Raw genomic sequence first — 21,689 nt, 5'->3', positions numbered from 1 at the left:
AGTACAGTATTGATCTTAAACGTAAGGGTGCCTAAGAGGGCGCCCACGAGTTACCCTGCTTGGCATCTACCACGGAAGCAGAAGAAGAGTGGGCAGTGGGCAGGCTGCTGCTGCTGGTGACAGCCGCCAGGCGAACTGAACCGCTCCCCCCTCCAAATCGAACTGATAAGGAGAAGACATTACGGGACGCTTCCATGGGCATGTATACAGCCTTGTGCTCACTGAGGGTACGCTTTTAAATGTTTAGCTGACCTGGGTGCCAGTCGAGCATTCACTTACGCTTCGAGCTTTCCCGGGTAACGTACGTTATATTAGCTTCAGCGTTTTTAAGCGACACAACCGCGTCGCCTGTCAAGATAGTATTAACAACACTCTGGGAAGATGGGCGACATAAAGCCGTCGACGTCTCCCGCTTTCCAATCGGAGGTAAGTGACAGTTTATGGCAATAACTCGTTGGTGTGTCGAGTTGTTTTTGCTTCATCGCTAACGACGCAAGCGAATGTCAACTTACTGGCCGCTTGTCACCGTACTGTTAGCCCGTAATGCTCTTGACATAATGTTGTAACATGAATGTGATCAACTTGCTCACGGTGATTTCGCATTCGTAATCGCCGTCCGTCGACTTCAACACTTTTAAGTGTGTCGTTGTGTACGTACAAGAACGATCTCCTCGGTTTACTCCTGAAAATACTTTGGAGTGATTGTTAACGTTCGATCGATTGGAAAACATTCCACCATCATCATCATCATCATCATCATCATCATCATCATTGCTAAAATGCTAACGTGTGCTAACTAAACGTAATTGTAGCACCCGATTGGAAAGTCCGTTCGAAAGCAAACGATCACTCCCCATTTCCAGAGCCAATCTGATACTTTTGGTAAGAAAGAAAAAAATCCCCCATCGATGCTTTGTTATGGTTGACTCTCCACCTTTAATTGCTAGCCGTGGCTAGCCTAACAGTCGCCTGCTACTGCTGACTGTCCATTGCTAGCCCACATTTGTTGTCTCTGACAGTTAGGTTTAGTAGTGGGGGGTTGGTAGGACTGCTCTCAAGACCCTTTAAAGCCAAATAAAAACAAATTTACCCGCGCGGCACATTTATTTACAACCAAAGTGCGTTGTCGTCATGTTATCTATCTTTTCGGATGACCATGTTGCTCATTCTTGAAACATGTCCCTCGCGCACGCACGCACACACACTCACACACACACTCACACACACAACACAACACAACACGGTACACGCGCGCGCACAGACACGCTAGGAGCATTATGAGGCTGTCAATTCATCGTGGTATAGTTTAACCGCAGAAGTAGTGGCTCGACGCTAGTCAGTGCTGTCAAAAGTACTCACACTCTACCTTTGGAGAAGTACATCCACTTGTGTGGGAAAAAAAAAAAGTTAATCAGAAGTACCGATTCGCAGTTGTAGTTAAGTGAAAAAGTACAGAATGAAAATACTCACCTTGATAGTTTGGCACAATGACGCACAAAATAGTTTTCCTGGTCTCTTAACTTGTATGCAGTGCTCAGTGTTTGATCAACTATTATGCTACCAAATCTTGTTTCCATAGTTTTTCCTATCTTATAAACGGATCAGAAATTTTAAATTGGCTGGAAAAAATACATCTTATTGTGTGTTTTTTCACGGATTAAACGGTGAATTTTCAAAGTTGTGGTGTTAAACCACTCAAGACACTGCACATTTACCACAAATCATCGTTGAAGTTAACAGCATCAAAGAAATGTCTTAATTAAGGCGATGGATGGCGTACACACTATTATGAATAAGTACAGTATCTGGGAAAAAAACAACCCATGCAACAGGGGAACATGCAAACTTGATAACAAGGCAACCACATCGCCTGCGACCGAATTACTTCTCACCACTGGACCTAACTCATGTTTCTGTGTTCCAGGGCTTCAGTACACCCTACAGGAAGAGAAAAAGGACAGTGGAAGATTTTAATCAGTTTTGTACATTTGTTTTGGCCTATGCTGGTTACATCCCATACCCACAAGAGGTACGTAAGGTTCATGGTAATACCTTTAATAATGTCTTTTATAGTCAAATTCTGTCTAAAACAGTATAAAGTGTCTGTCTAAAAGGTCTGGGCAATATTCATGTTTATTGATTAAGATGAGTTTATTTGTCTGGGTGTTTTGTTTAATGGATTTTTTTTTTATCAGCTTCCGTAGTTCAAAGCACATCCCAACTAACATGCACAAAACAACATGGCTAGAACAGATTAATAATAGAATTTCAGTTCATTTCATTAAGCAAAATTAATCTGATATACACGGCTAAATTGAGGTACGAGCTTACTCGTGGAACGAAGTCCTGTATTCCTACGCTGCTGCGCAAACTAGTTGATTGTGCGTTATTCCCAACCGTAAAACCTTGTATTTTCGGGGGCGTAGTAAACCGAGGAGCCCCTGTACCTTCTCGGCTTTCCACGGTCCTACTCACTATCTGCATTTTTTTGAAAGTAAAATTAGGTACTACAAGGTACTATTTCTGGTACCTTGTGAGTATCCAAAATGTGCCATGCTGTTGCCACGTGGGTGACATAAACCACAGCAAGTTTGACATAAGCAAATTCCTCCTTGTAACGTCTGAAGATATACAGCTAGAAATAACCAACACGAATACAGAACATTAGCTTAGCCTGTGATTTACTGGCCACCTCAATACTGTAGGCTACTCCACAGTCTGCACTTAGCAGCATGTTTCCCTGTATGTATTTACCCACAGTCTCTTCGCGACTAAAATGCGTCTTCTTACTAAGGCCAACAATCACATGCTGCAAAGTCAAGTACAGGAGACCCTCATTCTCCTCCTTTATTGTTGTTTACTAACAAGTTTCCTTCTGAGAGGAAAGCTGACAACTCAAAAAGCCAGTTGAGCAGAACTGAGTGGAGCAAATGCCGACCAGACTGAAAAAAAATAATCATCTGAATGTTTCTTTATCGTTTACAGAACTCTTCACTGCGAAGTACTTCCAGCCCTCCCAACAGCACCGGAAGCACAGTTGATAGCGATGGCTGGACCCCGGGGCCATCGCCGTCTTGTCCCCAACACCCCTTCATGGTCCCCCTGGACAGGAGCAGAAACCATCCACAACTGGGGGCCACACTGTCCAGTCACATCAAGAAAGATGTGAGTTGAGCTCTTAGTAGAAGCCAGGGGTGTGGAACCTTTTTTGCTATCAGGGTCTCATCTATCTATCTATCTATCTATACATCCATCTATAAGCGCTTGTTCTCATTAGGGTTGTGGGTGAGCTGGAGTCCATTCGCGCTTCACTTTAATTCACACATTTTGTTTCGTTACAGCCTCAGTCACAAATGGATTCAAGAAACTAAACCCAATGATTTTCTTTACAATATGCTCTATGCACCTCCACTGGTCTAAACACTGCATTCTGATTAATATTGCGTTTGTGGAATATGTGTTAAGCAGTAAAACCCACCTGTTTTTGTCCAACCCAGGGAGGTGCTATTTTACGGCCATTTTACCACTTTGTCAATTGAAAATGATTTCACACTTGCTACACATATATTTCCTGTTGGTCCGTATATGACACAGAGGCTGTCGGTTGCCCACCCCTGGTCTCAACCAAATTATACACATCATCTGAATTGAACCAAAATGATCTTCATTTGCGCAGCACACGTTCACCAGCCTGCATTCAGAGGATCGCAGGAAAGCTGAGAAGCTGAAGAAGAAAAAGAGGAGAAAGGAGAGGGAGCTGCAGGCCGGTGAGGAACACGGGCAAGCTAACTCGCCTGACCCGACACTGCCACCTGCGTTCCCCTTCGGTGACTTGCCAATAAAAGAGGAGCCGGAAGACGACATCAGCATTCCGCTCCATCCTCAGCGCGTCAGCAGCCCGTCCCAGTGCAAAGAGGAGCAACAGCAAGATCGGAGCCAGTGGGATGGACGAGACTTGGAAGAAGGCGTGGTCAAGGTACAGAAAGTGGAGGGCCTTTCTGGAAGCAGAACGGTGTTCCGTCAGGGCAAGCAGGTGGTGTTCCGAGACGAAGATGGGTCGGGAGAGGATGAGGATATCATGGTGGACTCAGGTAAGCTTTCGTTCCAGGATCGGACTGTTTCCATAAAAAAAAACGTTATTAAATGTTTCATAGATAGTCAATATTCTTAACAAGTATAATGGAAAGTTAGTCGCTGTATAATAAATCAAATACAGTGGTACCTCCACTTACGAACATCTTACGAACATCTCTTCATACGAAATTTTCAAGTTACGAAACGCCTCAACAGGAAAATATTGCCTCTTGTTAGGAAAGAAATTTCAAGATACGAAAGGTAAAAATACAGTATGGGCTGCCACTCGCAGCTCCGGAGTTTCCTGAACGCAACATACTCATAGCTGCTCTGCCATTGGCTAGCCTAGCATCTTCCTGGCATCCCATTGGCTAAGAGGGACCTCTACCGTATGTGTCTATGTGTGCAGATAGACAGATAGATATGTCTATGCAGCGTCCTCGTCAGTCGCCCCTCGGGCCATGAGGTGTTTCAATAATTTTACGTGAATTAGAAACGAGGAAAAGAAAAAAAAGGAGAAAATCGTTTTTTTTGTTTGTTTTTTTTTTGTCCATACAAAGTAAGAGATAATAGAAAAGTATGAAAAGGGTATGCGTTTGATTGATCTCTCCAAAGAATATGACCGTAATGTATCGACAGTCGCCACTTTATAAAATCAGTTCTTTACAAAACGCCTGGCAAAAAACACTTCTGAGAGAGAACATGAACCAAAGAGGGCAAAAAGCGATGAGGATAGCAATTAAAAGTTAAACGACCATCATTTTTATCCCTTACTCTATTCTTTATTTTTTTTACATTATGCACATCTCTCATTTACAGTATTGTCCAATAATCTGATTGTAACATTTCTCCCAGAACCAATTAATTTCGTAAGTAGAGGTACCACTGTATAACCAACGCAGGCATGGAAACTCTCTGTTAGAAATGCTTTCATGTATGAATAAAAATATTTCACTAACTTGCATGAGGAGACAGTAGATTGAATAAATATTTCTTGTTCTTAATGAGATACTATGGACCTAAATTCTGAAATATTTTGGCACTGTAAATAGCAGGACATTGAATCTGAATGTGAATCACAACGCATGGCCATCTTAAGCATGTGACCACATTTTCTCTCCCCGTTGGCCTCAGACGACGACTCGTGGGACTTGGTGACGTGTTTCTGCATGAAGCCGTTCGCCGGCCGCGCCATGATCGAGTGTAACAAATGCCACACCTGGATCCACCTGTCGTGCGCCAAGATCCGCAAGAGCCACGTGCCCGAAACGTACGTGTGCCAGAGCTGCCGAGACAACGACGGACCCGCTGGCGCCGCCGGGGCCGACGCCCGCCGCTCCCACCGCCCTCGCATCGGTCCGCGCAAACACCTGCTAGAATGACCTCCAAACACCACTTCTGATCCCACCTGAGGATTTTCTAAGAACACTCGTGGACCTTTAGCGAGCCCCTATACCCGACTCGGGGTTATCTTAGCTCTACAGATGTGTACTTGTGCTTCCCTACAGACTCTCAGCGTAAGGCAATCACTGAATGATACACTACTCACAAACAGTAAGGGATACCTGGCTTTTGGGTGACATTTCTAGATTGTTCATGAAATGTACAATAACATTGACAGGTGGACTTAATTCGACCTTCTCTGCACTTTTGAATGTTAGAGTATCAACACTAAATGTTTCCTTTAGCTCCTTGTTGAAGAACAGCAAGTGATGCAAAAAGTACTCAACCATGTGAACGGTTGGATGAGCGTTCGAAGGTTTAGATGTCAAATCGAGTTTCCCTGTCAGTGTTATAGTTCATTTTAGGTTGACCTGAAAATTTCACCCAGAAGCAGAATATCCCAAACTTTTTTTGACTAGTGTCTGTAGATGACTATAGCATAGCAGCCAACGGCTACAGTTGGGACTGTAGTGTCTTGCGAACACTGGAAGCTGCCATGTCGAGTCCCTCCACAAACTGCCACCCTCTCTGGTGCATGCAGGGATGTGTCGGAAAGACTTGTTTGCACTTTTTCTCACTTTAAAACAAACCTTTTGACCCTTTTGGCAAACAGGTATGTTCAGATGTAACTGGACTTGATTTCTTTCCTCAAGCGGCCTCTTGTTGGTATGAAATAGAAGTGGCCGTTTCTGAGGGGAAAACAAGTAAAGCCTTGCGATACTTGCTTCAGATGGTGCTATAGTATTGAGCTGATAATCCAATAGAACAAAGATCTAGACTGCATCTGCTTCATCTGTCCGTTTTGTTATTTAAGTCCATTGTGGACAAATAGAAGCTCAGAGACGTGGTTCTTCTCTCTCCTTTTCAAGCTGTCTTCCAGTCTCGGATGCTGCGTGTATCAACAGATAGGGAGGTGGTTCACTTCTTTCCCTCCTACACTTGACTTCATCTCCACTGGTCAAGCATTATCGTTGTTCATAAGTATTTTACCTTAACTACCAGTTCAGCTGTTTCATTTTTTTTTTTTTTAAGCTTTCTGCGTCAAATATATTTATGGAAGGGACTGAAGGCCGTTCCGTTGAAAGCTTCAAGCAGGAAATGTGATGGTTAGTTGACTGGAATAGTGTTGACATTCTCAAGAGGTAATGTGTGTTTGAGGGAGGAGGGGGCGTGTGGAGGACAATGCCATGTGCTGCTATGAAAATATCTGGTTTCTGGTCTTTTATTGTAAGATGGGCATCTGCAAATGAAATCATCTTTGGTGTCGCATTACTTCTTCATAAAGTTTTAACATCAGTATTCACATACTTCCACCCTCAGCAGGTTTACTGGGAAATGCTTTTTTGGGCCACTTTTCCCCTCTAAACTTGCTGCCATTCGGATGAACTGTTTTAGCATATGTGCCATGGACCTGTTTTCTGTCTGTTAAAGAAAAGCCATACTCCAGTGTAGAGTGACATTAGAGACTCTTGAGACACCGTTTTTATTCTAGGATGGCGTTTTACAACACAGACACCGACTTTGACCAGAGAACGTTTGTGTGGTTGGCAAACTGGTGTCTTCTGGTGCTGCGCTGCCAATAATCAGCCCGGTGGGGATGTTTCTGAAATGACAAGCACTGTTATGTCTTTGAGAGCCCTCATTTTTAAAGATCAGTTAGATGTACTATTAACAATGGTCTGTGTGATAGAAGTTGGTTTATTCTGATGGGTTGAGTTGTCCTCTCCCCTTATTGAGAATGTGTCATGTGTACTGTGTGGTGAAAACTGTTTCTATGAAACTATAATGTAAAGTATTGTAAATAAAGAGTTACCATTTTATTCCTTGTGTTGTTCAGAATTGTGCAATGTACTTCCCAAAATATCTAGTTTAAGCCCCAAATTAAATGGTATTGACACGTATTACAAGCAGTGGGTTAAGACAAGCTACATATGGACAAATCCGAAAGTCTTAACTTCACTGGTAACAATTAAATCAAATCACTACTTAACGCAAATTTTAAATCATAATCTTGCTAAATTATAGCATATTTGCCGAGAAGATCTTTGCACTCCAAAACCAGTCTGTGTATTTGTCTTAAAAATAAAACCCACAATAACATGATGCATAATTAATGTTGACCAGCTAGCGGTTAGCTAAACCTCGAAGTAAAGTATCTTCTAATCTACTTTACCTGAATATTTTTGGATTTTATACTGACAAGATGCATAAAAGGCCGTTGTCTGTTATCTTTGAGTTGCTAACCTGCATGTCAGACTCCTTTTTCAGATTTTTTTTCCTAATCAATCAAAAACCATATGTAATAATCTGATTTAGGAGCTGTCATGATACTTGTTTCCTAAACACATGACACACACAAAAAATAATTAAAACAAGTATAAATTGCATACTCAAGTCTGACCCAAGTCATGTTATGTGCTTTGAGTCCCCCACTTTCGACACAATACTAGTTTCGTCGAGAAACTGCATGTGCCTGCTTGACCATCAGTAAAATATGATGAATGACTTTTACGTTGCCCCGTTCCGGAATTGAATGCTCCTCAGTAATTAAAACTCTTCACTTCTGAATTACATTTATTGTAGTACAGTATTTACATTTAAGAGAGCAGATGGTACACAAGTTGTACTACATAGGGACATTTGGGATGTGACTTTTAACGTAACATTTAGGGTGCTGGCCTAAGAGATCGCTGCAGCGGACATTATCATTAACACCTGTCAAAATAACTAACTCGGTCACAACATTAGGTATACAGTACTTCCACACGCACAATTCCATAACATTATCCCAATGTTTTTTTTTATTTGTTGTCTGTCATTATCTGTCATTTCATATCGTAATAATGTAGATTAGAAACTACTTAAATGGGTGTTTACTTCCCTTGGTTGAATAAGGTCTCCTAAATATTAGAAACATGATACTTTGTAATTGTACAACTGTCTGACAGTGTCACTCAAAACCCAGCATCATTTTCTTTATAAAGGTAGAATAATTGTTGCAGCTCTTGTATTAGGTCTCGTTAGACAGTGCATTTTGTGTACCTTATAAAGTGCAACACATTATTAAACGAGAAATGAGACAGTTACTGCACGACAAACAGAATTTGAGGGTAACAAGATGGCAAATCAGTATTAAAGTACTTTCATCTATAACCAGAATTATTCGCAGCAATCATTACAGTGCAAAAAAATATATGTGCAGTTTTCCTCTATTACAGTCCTGATTATAATTGCTATTGTAATTCCCATTATTATGATCAGCTGTTTGAAAAAAAATATCATTTGATGGAATACTTTAGAACTAAAGGGGGCACATTATGTGCAGTTTAAATAAAAAATTAAAAAAACATGACATGACAAATGAAACTAGCAACACAATGGGAAGACATGAAGACAAATTAACATGAAAAATTTGACTCATTTAAAACAATTATGTAAAATCTGTTCTAGTGTCTGGTTCCTTTTGTTGAGCATAAGAACTGGCAGTCGCAATTCATGAGTAAAATGTGAAAAATAAAAGTAAACATCACACATTTGCATCAGAGTTGATATGTGTCAGTATCAGCCGAAATGTAATTATTGCTACGACTAAACCAATAACGTAAATCACAGAATCTGAATGAAATCAAATGGACAGATCAGCACCATCCCGCACACCCTGTCACTTCCCTGTCCCTTAATACTCTATTTTCCGACACATTTGCACACAGTGCGCAGCAGACATAAAGTAAAACATGTTGACGTGACCTTAACAAAAAGTAACCTTCAGTCCAAGCCATCCTATGACTTGATCCAGTTAACACGAGTATATTATACTCTGTAATATATCACAAATGTTCTGAAGGACGAAGGGTGATGACTCAAGTCCACAATGAGGTAAAAGCATGTTTTTCCATAAGTGGCCGCGTACTTGACACTGATGAAACTTGACATCTGCCCGCGAAACTTTGACCAATCACCGATGGCACCATGATGGGCGCTTTTGTTGAGTGCTACTCTGTCCTCCTTCAGTGGGCAGATGATATTTGAGCTGCTCTGTCAAGTGTCAAGCAGACGTGCGCTGCAAAGTCCCAGTGGATGCTTGGAGTCGGCTGGGAGTCGCTTTGTAGGAAAAGAAGAATTGGAGGGAGGTGATAAAAGATTCACTAATACCATCACAGAGGAGGACCAAAGGCCGAACCTTTGTCAAAAAAAAGTGTATCTGTTCCTTCATTGCCCTCTGGTGCTCTGTGGCTTCTAAGATTGACTTTCAATCCTGTGAGCTGGACAAAAAAAAAAAAAAAAGAATGGTTTCAGTATGAGTTCATGCATCCAAATGAGAGCACATTCTATCTCGCTGTGATATGACTTGGACTGCTGAAGCCTGATACAACGTCATAGCAGTTTAGCATCATAGCCATAGCACAGTTTTGTGCAGTCCTTGAATGGTCATTTTTGTGCAAAAGAGCCCTTTACACTGGGTGGGGGGGGGCGGAATCAAAGTACGTGGTTAAGTTGTTTTCTCAAATTTTTTTTTGTTAGGTTAGGATAGTGAATCTTATATACATGCGTTGAGGAGTACATTATGAAAAATTTTATATATTAAGAGCATGTATTTTGCACATATGCACATATTTTGTCTGTATTAAAAATACCATTCTTGTCATACATCTGGTTAGGAAGTACGTGGTCCTATGTGGGCCCCCCCAGTTGCACTGATGAAAAATTGTGGACCCCTAGAGCATTTTAGTTGCCCATCCCTGCTCTAAATCATGTATCATTTTGTTCATCTGTCCATGCTTGCAATGTACAGTATACCGGTAGTGATAGGCAGAACAATTAAATGCTCTTCCACTAGATGGCAGAAGACACAACAAACCTGTGCACCAACCTGTTGCCATTCAAACAACTTTGTGTTCAACTAAACAGGTCCACATTTCACACTTAGTAAGTATATTTGTGCATGACCTGAGGGGAGATTATTATTATTTCAGGATGGATGGATGGCTGGATGAAGCAAAAAAAAAGTGCTTGGAAGCTGCAGCCTTCTCACATTGTTTGGGTATCCGGAGCGGTTCGGTGTCTGCGGCGATGACCTGGTGCATGACTCCTCGGAACTGGTAGAGCAATTTCAGGCCCTTCTCCTCTCCCACGCAGGGGTCGTAGAAGCCTGGCAAGCCCGCCTGCGGCAAGGGAAGTGAATCATTTCCATTGCATGCGTGATCGAAAAAAAAAAGGCTGACGTGCAATTACAAAACACATGCGCGCACGCGCGCACACACCTTGGAAGTCTCCGTGAGGATGAGTTTGGAGTCTTTGACTAGGCACTGCAGTGGCACGGTGACGTCAATGACTTTGGCTTTCTCTTGCTTCTGGCTGGTGTCGGACACAAAGCGTCCATACCAGGCGTTCAGAATGATCAGCCCTACGGTTATCAAAGCGTTGAAAGCGTCATTTGCTTTTGGGTCTCTGGATGTATTCGTCTTCAAGTGCATCTGAAGGGCAAACACATTCAGCGAGTGTCTCCTCAAATAACCACGTGCAACCTCTACATAAATGTGACAGGAAATTAATTAGCACACTGAGGTCGCTGTTTTGATTTATGGCAAAGTGCTCGAACGCAGATTTACACATTTAACCTCTGTAGAGGCTGCAGCATGCAGATTGGCTTCACAGCACGGGATGATGGAAGTTTTGAGTCCTGGAGCTACGGCATATATCACGCAGCTGACTGCTACCGTGACAAATGCGTCTGATTTACACCTTGGGAGTCCTATTAAGTTTTGAACTTGTCTACAAACTGAAAAGGGTCATTTTCACACGTTGCTTGCGTTTTACCCATCTTGGATTCTTCTGCCTCTATGATTCTCCTCACAGACTCCTGCATCAGCAGAACCTGAAGAATAGAGAGGGCAGAAGTTTTGCTCCCGCTAGCGATGATCAATGATTCAATGTGAAGAGCGAAACAAGCACGCGTTTGCAAGCCTCACGGCGGACTCGGCCTCCTGTTTCTTCTTGGCGATGTCCGTGGCTGAGCTCTTCCTCTGCAGCTCCAGCTCCCTGGGAAGCACAGGGACGAGCATTACTTGCCAGCGGCTGACCGTGGAGGCCCGCGACTTTTACAAAGCCAGCCCCCGTCGCAGTATGACAGCAAATGAGGCAACAGCAACGCCGAATGGAGGTGGCGAATAGACAAATAGAGCAACTGGAGTGGCGGGGCAGCTGGTTTTAAATTGCGCAGACTGCTGTCAAAGCTCTATCGCAGAAAACTGAAATACTCTTTGAATCCTCAAGTTGGGCTGGCATCACACCACCGTTATAGAGTAAACAAGTAAATTGGCATGACGGTGGAGTCGCTCTCCTGCAATGATGTGCAATTTCAGCGTAATGCTGTCCATCTTCTAAGAACCACGAGACGCAAGGTTTTGCGTCACTATCTGTACTTAATTTTTCATCTTGAAGGTGAATTTGAAATAAATGTGTTCATCCACTGCCTGGCAGCTGCTGCTCTGATGCAAGAAAAAGGAAAAAAAAAAAAAAACTCAATAACTGAGGTGGTTCAGCTTGCAATGGTAAACTCTAATTTGGCCTGATTTTGCATGTAGGGAGTGTGGAAGAGATGTGAGTTACGTGAATAGTGGGGCGCAGTGTAACCAGCCAGTGAATTCACAACACAAAAGGGTAAACTGAGGACAACAATGGAGGATAACTGCCGTTTTTATCTTTGTTTCTTGTGGCTGCTTTTGTATTCTCACTTACTGTATCCAATTGTGGAATATGGTAGTGTGATTGCGCATTAATGTGCAGACATTAATTCAAAAAGAGATTTAAAATGGAAGTGAACCCAAACATATTTTTTCAGGAATATATTTTATATAAGCCAACTAGTTGAAACAAGGCATTCTGATAAATATTGCGTTTGTGGAATCAGAATTAACTGACCCGTTTTTAGCCATCTCAGGGGGCGGCCATTTTGTCACGTCTGTCGACTGAAAATGGCATCACTGTTGCTCTGGGCTCAGGTGACGACCAATCAGGGCTTTCATAATCTGAGCCGTGATTGGTCGTTCCCTGAGCCCTGAGCAGATGTGATGTCATTTTCAGTCGACAGACGTGACAAAATGGCCGCCCCCTGAGATGGCTAAAAACGGGTCAGTTAACTCTGATTCGACAAACGCAATATTAATCAAAATGCCGTGTTTCAACTAGTAGGCCTGCTAGGAACATATTCTTGAAATAAATATGTTTTGGTTGATTTCCCCTGTAAAGATATGATTTTTACATGGTCTCACAATGACAATTAAAATATATATATATATATATATATATATAATTATTTAATTCTATTTCATACATTAATATTTAATAAGTTAATTTGGCCCACAATTTTTGTTAATAGGAAAGCAAAATAAGTGCTCACTCCAAATTGAAGTGAATTGCCCTGCTTGGTGTAAATAGGACAACTGCAATCACTTGAAGTGGCAACCGCCTCTGCATATGGTAAAGTGAACTGAAAAAGAACGAAATATGTACTCACTCTTCTTTCTGCGCTCGCGTGTAAGGGATAATGACCAGTTTGTGTACGGCCATGTAGACCAGCAGCGGCCCCGCCGTGGCATAGAAGACAGCACTGGGCAGCAGCTGGTCTGTCAGGTGGACTGGAAACAGGTACGTCTGACTGGCACGTGCCAATCTTGTGAGAAAAGACCCATTAGATCATCCCGCAAGGCCCACAGAAGAACGCTCCGTTAAATGTTGGGTCGTTCCGTACTTGATCTTCAGTGTGACTCCTTGAGGGACGCCGACGCTGACAGTGGCTGACAGGACGCTGTGGCGACTGATCTTCCTCTCTGCTCCGTATTCCAGCACCGTTCCGAACCAGCCTGTCCTGGACAAGGAAAGACACAGACGTCAATAGAGACCAAGAGGCCGCTACTGACGACAGCAACTTGGGCCGAACGTGCAATGACTCTAAGAAGCAGTTTGTTTCGTTTCCGTAAATACTGTCGATTAAAATCGCCACTTCAATGTTTTATATATATATTACCGGTATACAATATGTATATAAAATATATACATCGTCACTGTCCTGTGAAAAATACTTGTCCAATTTTGGATTTTTAAAAAATTTTCACGTTAATGCAATATCTGGAAACACCATTCACATACAAATAAAAAAATTGAAAAAAAAAAGGACATAAGCGTGTTTCACAGGACAACGACAGAATTTCGTGAAATATTGTAGTGAACGCTTCAAAGTCAAAGTGTATCGTGAGTTAACAGCTCTAATTCAAGTAGACACTGTAGCTCCACTTCCATATTAATTAATGGTTAATTTGCCAGTGTTTTAAAGTAAGCCTAACCTATAAAACCAAAACATTTATGGATAATAATTCTGATATTGTTTATTGTGATTGCTTGTGTTGGTTCAAAAATGCTTGTGAAGAGGGCCTTGGAATAATAAATCATATTAAATCGCAATATTGTGTGGGTTGCTGGATCGCAATTCAATTATTTTTCAAAATCCTTCAGCCCAAGCCAAGATACCACTGCAGCGTATAGTACTTCTTTTTCACAGTGCAACATCTATCATCCTAAAATGTGGGCTATTCATATATGATTAAACAAAATTATACACAACTAAAATTTACAGGAGATCTAATATTTGATCATCAATCATTTGAGCAAACTGTGGGGAAGTGAACTACCCAATTCTTTCTTTGAATAAAATGATGTTTGATCAAGAAATAAGTATCATTATTTAATCCGCTTTTGATACTGACATGAAGTGCGCGTGCTAAGTTGTTCAAATATTCAACAATTCAGATTTTTGATCAGTCAAGTTGAGCTGTTGAATTAAATAGTTCGACAGTCGCGATCAAGGCACGAAATTACATTGTGTAAGAAATTAAATCACAGGGCACTTTTTTTCCAACAACTTTTTTTGATATCAAATTCTTTACAACAAAAGAAAAAAAAATAGAATGCATAACAGACATAAAGGTAATCTATGAATGTTGTGCATTTCAGTTTCGATGCAATTGTCATATAATAACGACTGCCTGGGCGAGTTGTTCCATAGCTGAGGCCTGCATGGATGATGTGCCTCTTTAGATTTATTTGATCAACAATCAATTCCACGCAATCAACAAATATCTTTCTGGTCAACTTCTAGATCAACATGACCATTCCTACATGCGACAAGTAAATGTGGGCACTTATTTAGACACAAGTTCTGCAATGAGAAACACACTTACTTGACAGAACCTTTGACTTTGGTCTGATCCTCATCTTGGAACTTGTACTGGTAGCTCATCATTAGATAGGAGTGGGGAACACCCAGCTAGAGAGGCCATTTAAACATTGCATCTTAATTATAGCACAAACAACATGCCCGGGCCGCATCATCAGGTGCACCACAAATGCTTAAAAGAAAGAAAAAAAAAAAAAAAAGAAGAGGTAATAACCCTCAGTCTGGATTCACATTTTTAAAGAGCTTTCTAATTTTACGATGTAATAATATAAACACCTCTCCAGTGCAGTTCTTCTCTGTCTCCGTAATGATGAATGATCAACTATACTGTAGCTATTAAATATACAAGTGCATCTCAATAAATTTGAATATTGTGGAACGCTTAATTAATTTCAGTAGTTCAGGTCCAAAAGTGAAACTCATATATTACCGTACTTCTTATTATTAATTCACAACACGTAGTGTGAAACAGTTCATGATTTCATGCTCTCATTTATTTTTTGACTGTAGTTTACAGAAAACCCATTTTACCATCTCAAGAAAATACAATATTATGGAAAATGACATGAAAATCATTTTTAATACAGGAACTAGGTAGGAATTTGCCTTCGAAGAGTATTTTCCTGCATTTAATGAATCTGTGTAGACTTATGTGCTTCATTTTTTTTTATTTATTTAATCTAGTTTACAGTGACATAAAATTTCAGTCATTGGCAAAGTGTGGAGTCAAAGCACAAACGTACAATCGATAACAATATTACTGTGCGGATTGTTCTTTCACACAACAAAACCACAATCCTCTATCGCTTGCAATCGAGCCAGCTGAGTCTCAATACAAATACCACAGACAACTACAACCCAAACAATAAACATACTAACTTATCTTGTTTGATGTCAATTAAAATGCAGTATTATCTTTGCATAAAATTGAATTTGAACTCAACTCTCGTATTACATCTTAATAGATCATGCAGGTGTACCTAAAGTTGTGGCCGGTGAGTGTATTTACCAAAAGGACACACGAATGTTGGGATTACCTGTACAGCCAGGGTGAAGTGACTGCTCTTCGTGTCCCGCACCACACTTGTGGTCATGGCACTGGTGGGCCCCCAGCGCCACTGCAGATAACCCATCGTGTTTTGGTCCAGGTGGCGTGCTGTCATCAAAGAACAGCTGGGGCGTAAGCCACGGGGGGAAAACTGCAAGCCGCACTGCGCTGTCAAGAAACTGAGCAGAGGAATGGCATAGAGCAGACAGAGCAGAAAAACAAAGTCCATGTGCTACACATAATACGAGGTTAAACACTTGGGCCATACCATCGCTGTGTGATATTACGGAACACTTTCAAACCAATAAGAGGTCCCAATATGTCGCCTGCTCCAAACTCCACCTGCATGAATTTAGAGGGAGACAAAATTAATTAGAGCGAGGAGGAGGAAAATGGCGTTGACTGGTCTCTCTCAAACTTTAGAAGTGCCAGTGCCGAGGCGGAGCTAAATTGCATCTCTGCAGAGTTAATCTACAACTCTGAAAATAAGACCTACTCTGGACACAATTTAACTTACTCACCTTCCAAAAATGTAACCCTGACATTTTAACTCTCCAATGTTTGCTGTGTACCATATTTTGTATGAAATGTACTGAACATTTTCAACAGGATAGACCCCTTTGCATAGTCAGGCATGTTAAGCGATTCATTTGTTGGAAAAATAATAAGGCTGACTCCAAGAGGGCTTTTGCACAACTGATGCTCAACCTGAACAAGAGTGAGGACTTAATTAAGATTCATTCACTCGTTATGGTTGTCTATGGCAGTGTTCCCCAGCCTTTAGTGAGTCAAGGTACGTGGATGAGAAAAATCTCACGGCACCCTAGCAAAAATGTTTTACAAAAAATGACACAAAGTTATTATTCTATTGTATGAATGGCAACAGTTGGACACACAGAGTAGCTGTACCTTCTGCCACCTAGTGGAAGACCGTTCAATTGTTTTGCCTGTTTCTATACGTTGCTTGCATAGATAGATGAGCAAAGACACATTACTTGTCGGGAATATATAAATAAATAAACATTTTCTGATCAATTAAATGACTTGTCGGCCGCCAATGGCATGTTTGAGCCTCACCTCTCCCCAGCCTTTAGCAGATGTCACCCTCCGAACAGTCATGTTAATGTTGCCCCCTCCGTTGCCATTGTGTGTGGAGAGTGAGCCAGAAAGCACTGCTGTGTCAGAGTTCGTCAAAGGGGCCTAAAGAATAACAACAAAGATGATAAAACAGAAAAAGTCTGCTTTGCAGAGTCCAAAGTGTAACAAGCTGCCAAGTGATCTTTGCATACTTTTGTGACTTTTTACCTCGATGGACTGGGAGATGTGCATCTTATTGATCTCAAGGTGAGGAAAACCTCCCCCTGGCGTCTCCTCAAAGTCTTCATCGTAACGGTCAAAGAGGTCAGTCGCATCCACACCCACGCTGATGGTGCCCTATCGATGAATGAATAATAATTTGATTTGAAGGAATGCAGGACAGCATACAGTACAAGTCAAGTTCAAAAATATAATGATTAAATAACTTCTTTTGTGGTCCCTGAATGCTTACAACAAGGCAGAACATTAAGAATGTTTAACAATAATTTGTACTTGAGTATTTGTTTACTACAGTGAGAAAAATCTACAAAAATCAACAGATTTCTTTTTTGCCTTGTTTTTAGAGGGTGAAGGGGGGGACCGTTATTATCTTTGTCCTATGTTGTAATGTGTTTAAAAAACAAAAGGCTGATTTTAAAAGAATATCGACCAATTAAACCAGCACGGGGACAACATGCAGACTCCACACAACCCCACAAGAAGCCCTTCGTCAAGAATTTAACCTCAGAACTGTGAGGCAGATGTGCTAACCGCTAGCACACCACACTACCACCCCTGTGTATCCAACCATCATTTTATTAGTGTTATTTTTTTTTTTTTAATAGAACTTGTCCTCATTGGGTTTGGGGTGAGCTGGCTGATTTTGGGCAAGAAGTGTGGTACACCCTGAACAGGTCACAGGGCAAAACTACACACAATTTGAATTACATTGCCAATGAACTCCTACCTATTTGCAGTTTGTTATTTACAAATTCTCTTCAGCTATTCTGAAAAAGTCACCTATTCCCTGTTTTTGTGCCAGTTTTAGAATCGCTATTTTCTTTTTAATTTTACTATCAATAATTTTCATTTGAAGTTCGTGTGGTGGTGTAAACAAATGTAGGGATACTTTTTTCCAGATAAAAAAAGATTTTAAAAAAATAGGACAATTTAGATCATTTGTATGTGCTGTCTTTTTCTCTTATTAATGCATTGAAGAGTTATCGGGTAGGGACTATGTATAGACAGATACTCAAAATCAATTGACCCGGATTTGGGGGCAGAAAAATGTGAATGGGGCACCCCTACTTTTGAGGCTTTCGATTTCAGAGGTTCCAATGCACGAGACTAACAAAACCTTAGGGTTCGTTCTTTGCTGTAGCTTCCTCTCTTCTCTTTCTCGTTGTAAACGTTCATACTCCTCCCGAATTTCTGCCGGTGTTCTTTTTCGTTCCACCACCTAGACAAGCATATCACCATATTTAGGATGATAACATCAAACCAAAAAAAACACTCGAGGAAAAGGAACACCTACCTCCCAACCCTCTACTTCCAGTCCTTTCTTCCCAAAGAGGTCGTAGATCGATCGAGCGTGAGGATCACTTAACACTGCGGGAACCGAGGGAAACAATTTGATGTAATGTACAGAAAAACATTTTTAAAGAGTCTATTTTGTCATTGTTCTATGTTGATAGATAGATAGATAGATAGATAGATAGATAGATAGATAGATAGATAGATAGATAGATAGATAGATAGATAGATAGATAGATAGATAGATAGATGAAAGCAAATTATTTCATCACATGTCTTTACCTTCAAAGGCTTGGTGCACCTGGTTGAAAAGCTGTTCAGCCTGTATTTTCAGCTCAGGGTCGCGATGTTTGTCAGGATGGTAGAGCATGCATAGCCTCCTATACGATGCTTTCAGCTCCTCCACAGTAGCCTGTGATCACATGGAAACAATCAACACCAAACTCTAGGTACATTCAATCAAAAATCAGATTCTAGGATATTAACAAACACAAACTGTACTTTGAGTCATTTTAACTTTTGGGATACAGGAATCCAGGATAATAAAACAGAAAAACAGAACATCCGATAGCAAATGTGGAGAAGTAAAATGTCCTCTGATATAAAAAGGGAAAAAAGGAATACTATTACAATACTGGCATGCCCTTTTCATCCTTGCTTCCCTCCGGATACTCCAGCTTCCACCCACATTCTAAAAACATGCATGACATTTCTGCACCCAAGTAGGACAACCAGATATTATCACTGAGGCAAAACTGTTCATAAGTACCCTACTACTAGTGAAGAACTAGATGTTTCCTAGTAGAACATTATAATGCATGTAGCTTACAGTTGTCAATATGCGCACCGTTTTTCCTCATAACATGTAGTTATCCTACTGGTATGCCAAAGGCAGTAGTGGAAAAGGGTTACTGTAAGACGCACAGCTGGATATCATGGATATCGAATAAACGTTCAAATGGATTTCAATGAACACATTTACTTGAACGTGCAAGCCAAAATGTTGTTCATTGGTGTCTGTGCAGCATCACCCGGTCTCAACCTCATTCCTCCTCGCTAGCTGGACGACGCACTGAGCACTTCCTCGTGAAGCGATCTAAACACAACCGTCGCACTACAGACCTTCTAAAGCTCAAGGTCGGTGTAAGACATATTCATATTCCGTACCTCCTTCCTCACGTTAAGGAGCGAGTAGTAATCCTGGTTATCGAACTCAACATCATCGTCTAAGGACGCAGCCATGTTCGAGCCCGCTGTAAGTCCCGCCCACACCTCGAGTGTACCGAAAGCTCATTGGCCAACTAAATCAGGAGAGAAAACTGTTTATAGCGCGCTCTGCAGATCGTGTGGGGAATCACTCATTACTACCTCATTACCATAACGAGTTCATTTCATATTTTTCAAAGTTGGAGAATAAATAAACATGTAAAATATAGCAGAGGTGCCAAAAGTGGGCCTACTCAGTCCGTACAAAAGAAGCGGTACAGATAGATGAGCTGGAAAAAAAGGATCTGGTAATGGGAAAAGTACTGATTAAATTCGATTTCTTGAGTATTAGTAAAAAAAATAATAATAAAAGAAGTAATCACTCTGAAATGTAAAAACTTATATTTTGTACGGTCAACCACACACAATGCTCGTTTTAATTTCTCAGCTCAGAAAACAAACTTGGCAATTCTCCCGTCCAGACCTTTGACACATGAAAACCAGATAATGTGTGAACCAAGGAGGCGTGACTCATTAATTATGAGGCTTGCTGTAATTCATGGAACATGGAGTTTTCCTGACATTTGTGAATTTCTATTAAATCCACCAGAAGAATATAGTACATTTTTAATGAATTTAATGAATACTCACCGGTGTTTTAAATTTTGAATTGCAGAAAAAGCAGTGGCCCACTGTCAGCCATGAAAACTATTTCTCGAACCCCACAAAATGCGTGACAGACAATTCGGTTTTAGTTCTATCGCTCGGTTTGCAATGGACCAACGGTCCTGAACACACAGACACACACACAACTACTAGCTAAGCTATGGAGGAACACATGAAACAACTAACGTTGAATTTGCTATAACTATTTACAAATGCAACAAAGCATGCTTGCTGTCTTTTCCTCTTGACTGAATTTCAATTTCAAATCAGCTCCATTACTGCCACCTACTGGAAGTGTGGAGCATGGACGGCTAGTGGTGTCTATAACTATATACAGTACTGTATATAGTTTAAACTGTTTAAGTTTCATTGGTTTCGCAATTGACATATTTATGGTATTTTTAAGAATCTGAGTAAATCTAAAAATGTCATTATCCATTTTGAATGGATGCTGGGGTCACAGGAGCTGGACCCTTTCCCAGCTGTCTTTGGGCCAGAGGTGTAATTAAAATTGTAATTATTTAAATAAAATCAAATAGATGCAAAAACCATGGCATCATATTTTTTTTTCTCTCAGTGCGTTGTTGTTATCCAATTACCATATATAAGCGGTATGTCAATGTCTTTGGGTAGTCAATTTTTAAGAAGGACCTTTTTTGCTCAACTTGTCAGTGTCATATTGTGTAAAGAATTGATGGGACACATTTATTCATGTAATGCTTTAGGGTCTTCACCATTTTTATTAGAACACTGAATTTCCAAAACCTAATACAGCTCTACAAGATTAAAGAGAATGTAATTTCCTTGGAATCCTTTTGAATCTCAGACATGACTAATTGATTATATGTGACACACAATTACGATACCTCCATAAAGACAAAAAATGGGGTGTGATTTAGCAAATGTTTCACCAGCACATAATAGTTTCTGTACATTAACATGTTATAGTAGTATTCATGAAAGTGTCATATTCCTGCTTGAACTATATTCACCGTTGAGTATAATCATAGATCCACGTGTGTTTTAAGGTGCATGAAAACTTCTGAGCATGAAATTGAGTGAATAGTGTCTATGTCAAACTCAAGACAAAGGCAAAGACTAGCAGCAGGTCTGTACATTTTCGCTTTTATTTATGTACAGGAGATGAATCAGTGCCTCGGCTCTGTTTTTGCACAACTTTCTGTAAAAGTTAAGGTCTGCATAACTTCTCAGTCATATAGAGACAACGGGGCTCTTCTTGTTTGCTGTTGTTTACAGTCATTGTTATCCATTCAACCTCCGCGTATAAGAAGGTAGACATTTTTTAATTTCAGCCATCATACCAAGGCCACGGGGACTTAAAAAAAAATCTTATGAAATGAAGTCCTCCCACAATACCATTGTGGCGTATGTGGAAAGTAAACCATTGTA

General features: G+C 40.8%; 2 protein-coding genes across 2 annotated transcripts; one reads left to right on the top strand and one right to left on the bottom strand.

The window, feature by feature from the left end:
* Positions 1-64: 64 nt before the first annotated feature.
* phf13 (PHD finger protein 13) lies at positions 65-7,337 on the top strand. Its single transcript, XM_086041743.1, has 5 exons — positions 65-426; positions 1,925-2,029; positions 2,986-3,165; positions 3,677-4,091; positions 5,209-7,337. Exons 1-5 carry the CDS (start codon positions 382-384, stop codon positions 5,454-5,456), a joined length of 993 nt encoding a protein of 330 aa, XP_085897869.1. The 5' UTR covers positions 65-381; the 3' UTR covers positions 5,457-7,337.
* A 736-nt stretch (positions 7,338-8,073) lies between these two features.
* LOC147142370 (dnaJ homolog subfamily C member 11-like) lies at positions 8,074-19,691 on the bottom strand. The gene is made up of 16 exons (XM_086041452.1): positions 19,575-19,691; positions 18,690-18,819; positions 18,409-18,482; positions 18,232-18,333; positions 17,103-17,231; positions 16,875-16,997; positions 16,066-16,139; positions 15,787-15,976; positions 14,754-14,839; positions 13,268-13,384; positions 13,034-13,189; positions 11,487-11,556; positions 11,335-11,392; positions 10,779-10,921; positions 10,550-10,679; positions 8,074-9,779 (listed from the first exon to the last, which is right to left on the bottom strand). The coding sequence occupies exons 1-16, from the start codon at positions 19,647-19,649 to the stop codon at positions 9,754-9,756; spliced, it is 1,683 nt and encodes a 560-aa protein (XP_085897578.1). The 5' UTR covers positions 19,650-19,691; the 3' UTR covers positions 8,074-9,753.
* Positions 19,692-21,689: the final 1,998 nt, after the last annotated feature.

Source organism: Filicampus tigris, chromosome 9 (genome assembly GCF_054856515.1).
Source record: "Filicampus tigris isolate MCC_2025a chromosome 9, RoL_Ftig_1.0, whole genome shotgun sequence".
In the NCBI taxonomy this organism is placed as follows: Eukaryota; Metazoa; Chordata; class Actinopteri; order Syngnathiformes; family Syngnathidae; genus Filicampus; species Filicampus tigris.
Note: the sequence above shows the minus strand (reverse complement) of the source record. Positions and strands in the feature narration are given on the sequence as shown.

Excerpts from the sequence above, each read along its gene's own strand:
- phf13 (XM_086041743.1), top strand. The coding sequence starts at position 382 with ATGGGCGACATAAAGCCGTCGACGTCTCCCGCTTTCCAATCGGAG. Across the intron at positions 427-1,924 it reads CTCCCGCTTTCCAATCGGAG|GGCTTCAGTACACCCTACAG; the intron begins GTAAGTGACAGT and ends TCTGTGTTCCAG. Across the intron at positions 3,166-3,676 it reads CCAGTCACATCAAGAAAGAT|CACACGTTCACCAGCCTGCA; the intron begins GTGAGTTGAGCT and ends TCATTTGCGCAG.
- LOC147142370 (XM_086041452.1), bottom strand. The coding sequence starts at position 19,649 with ATGGCTGCGTCCTTAGACGATGATGTTGAGTTCGATAACCAGGATTAC. Across the intron at positions 17,232-18,231 it reads AGCAAAGAACGAACCCTAAG|GGCACCATCAGCGTGGGTGT; the intron begins GTTTTGTTAGTC and ends ATTCATCGATAG. Across the intron at positions 15,977-16,065 it reads CGTAATATCACACAGCGATG|TTTCTTGACAGCGCAGTGCG; the intron begins GTATGGCCCAAG and ends TCCTCTGCTCAG.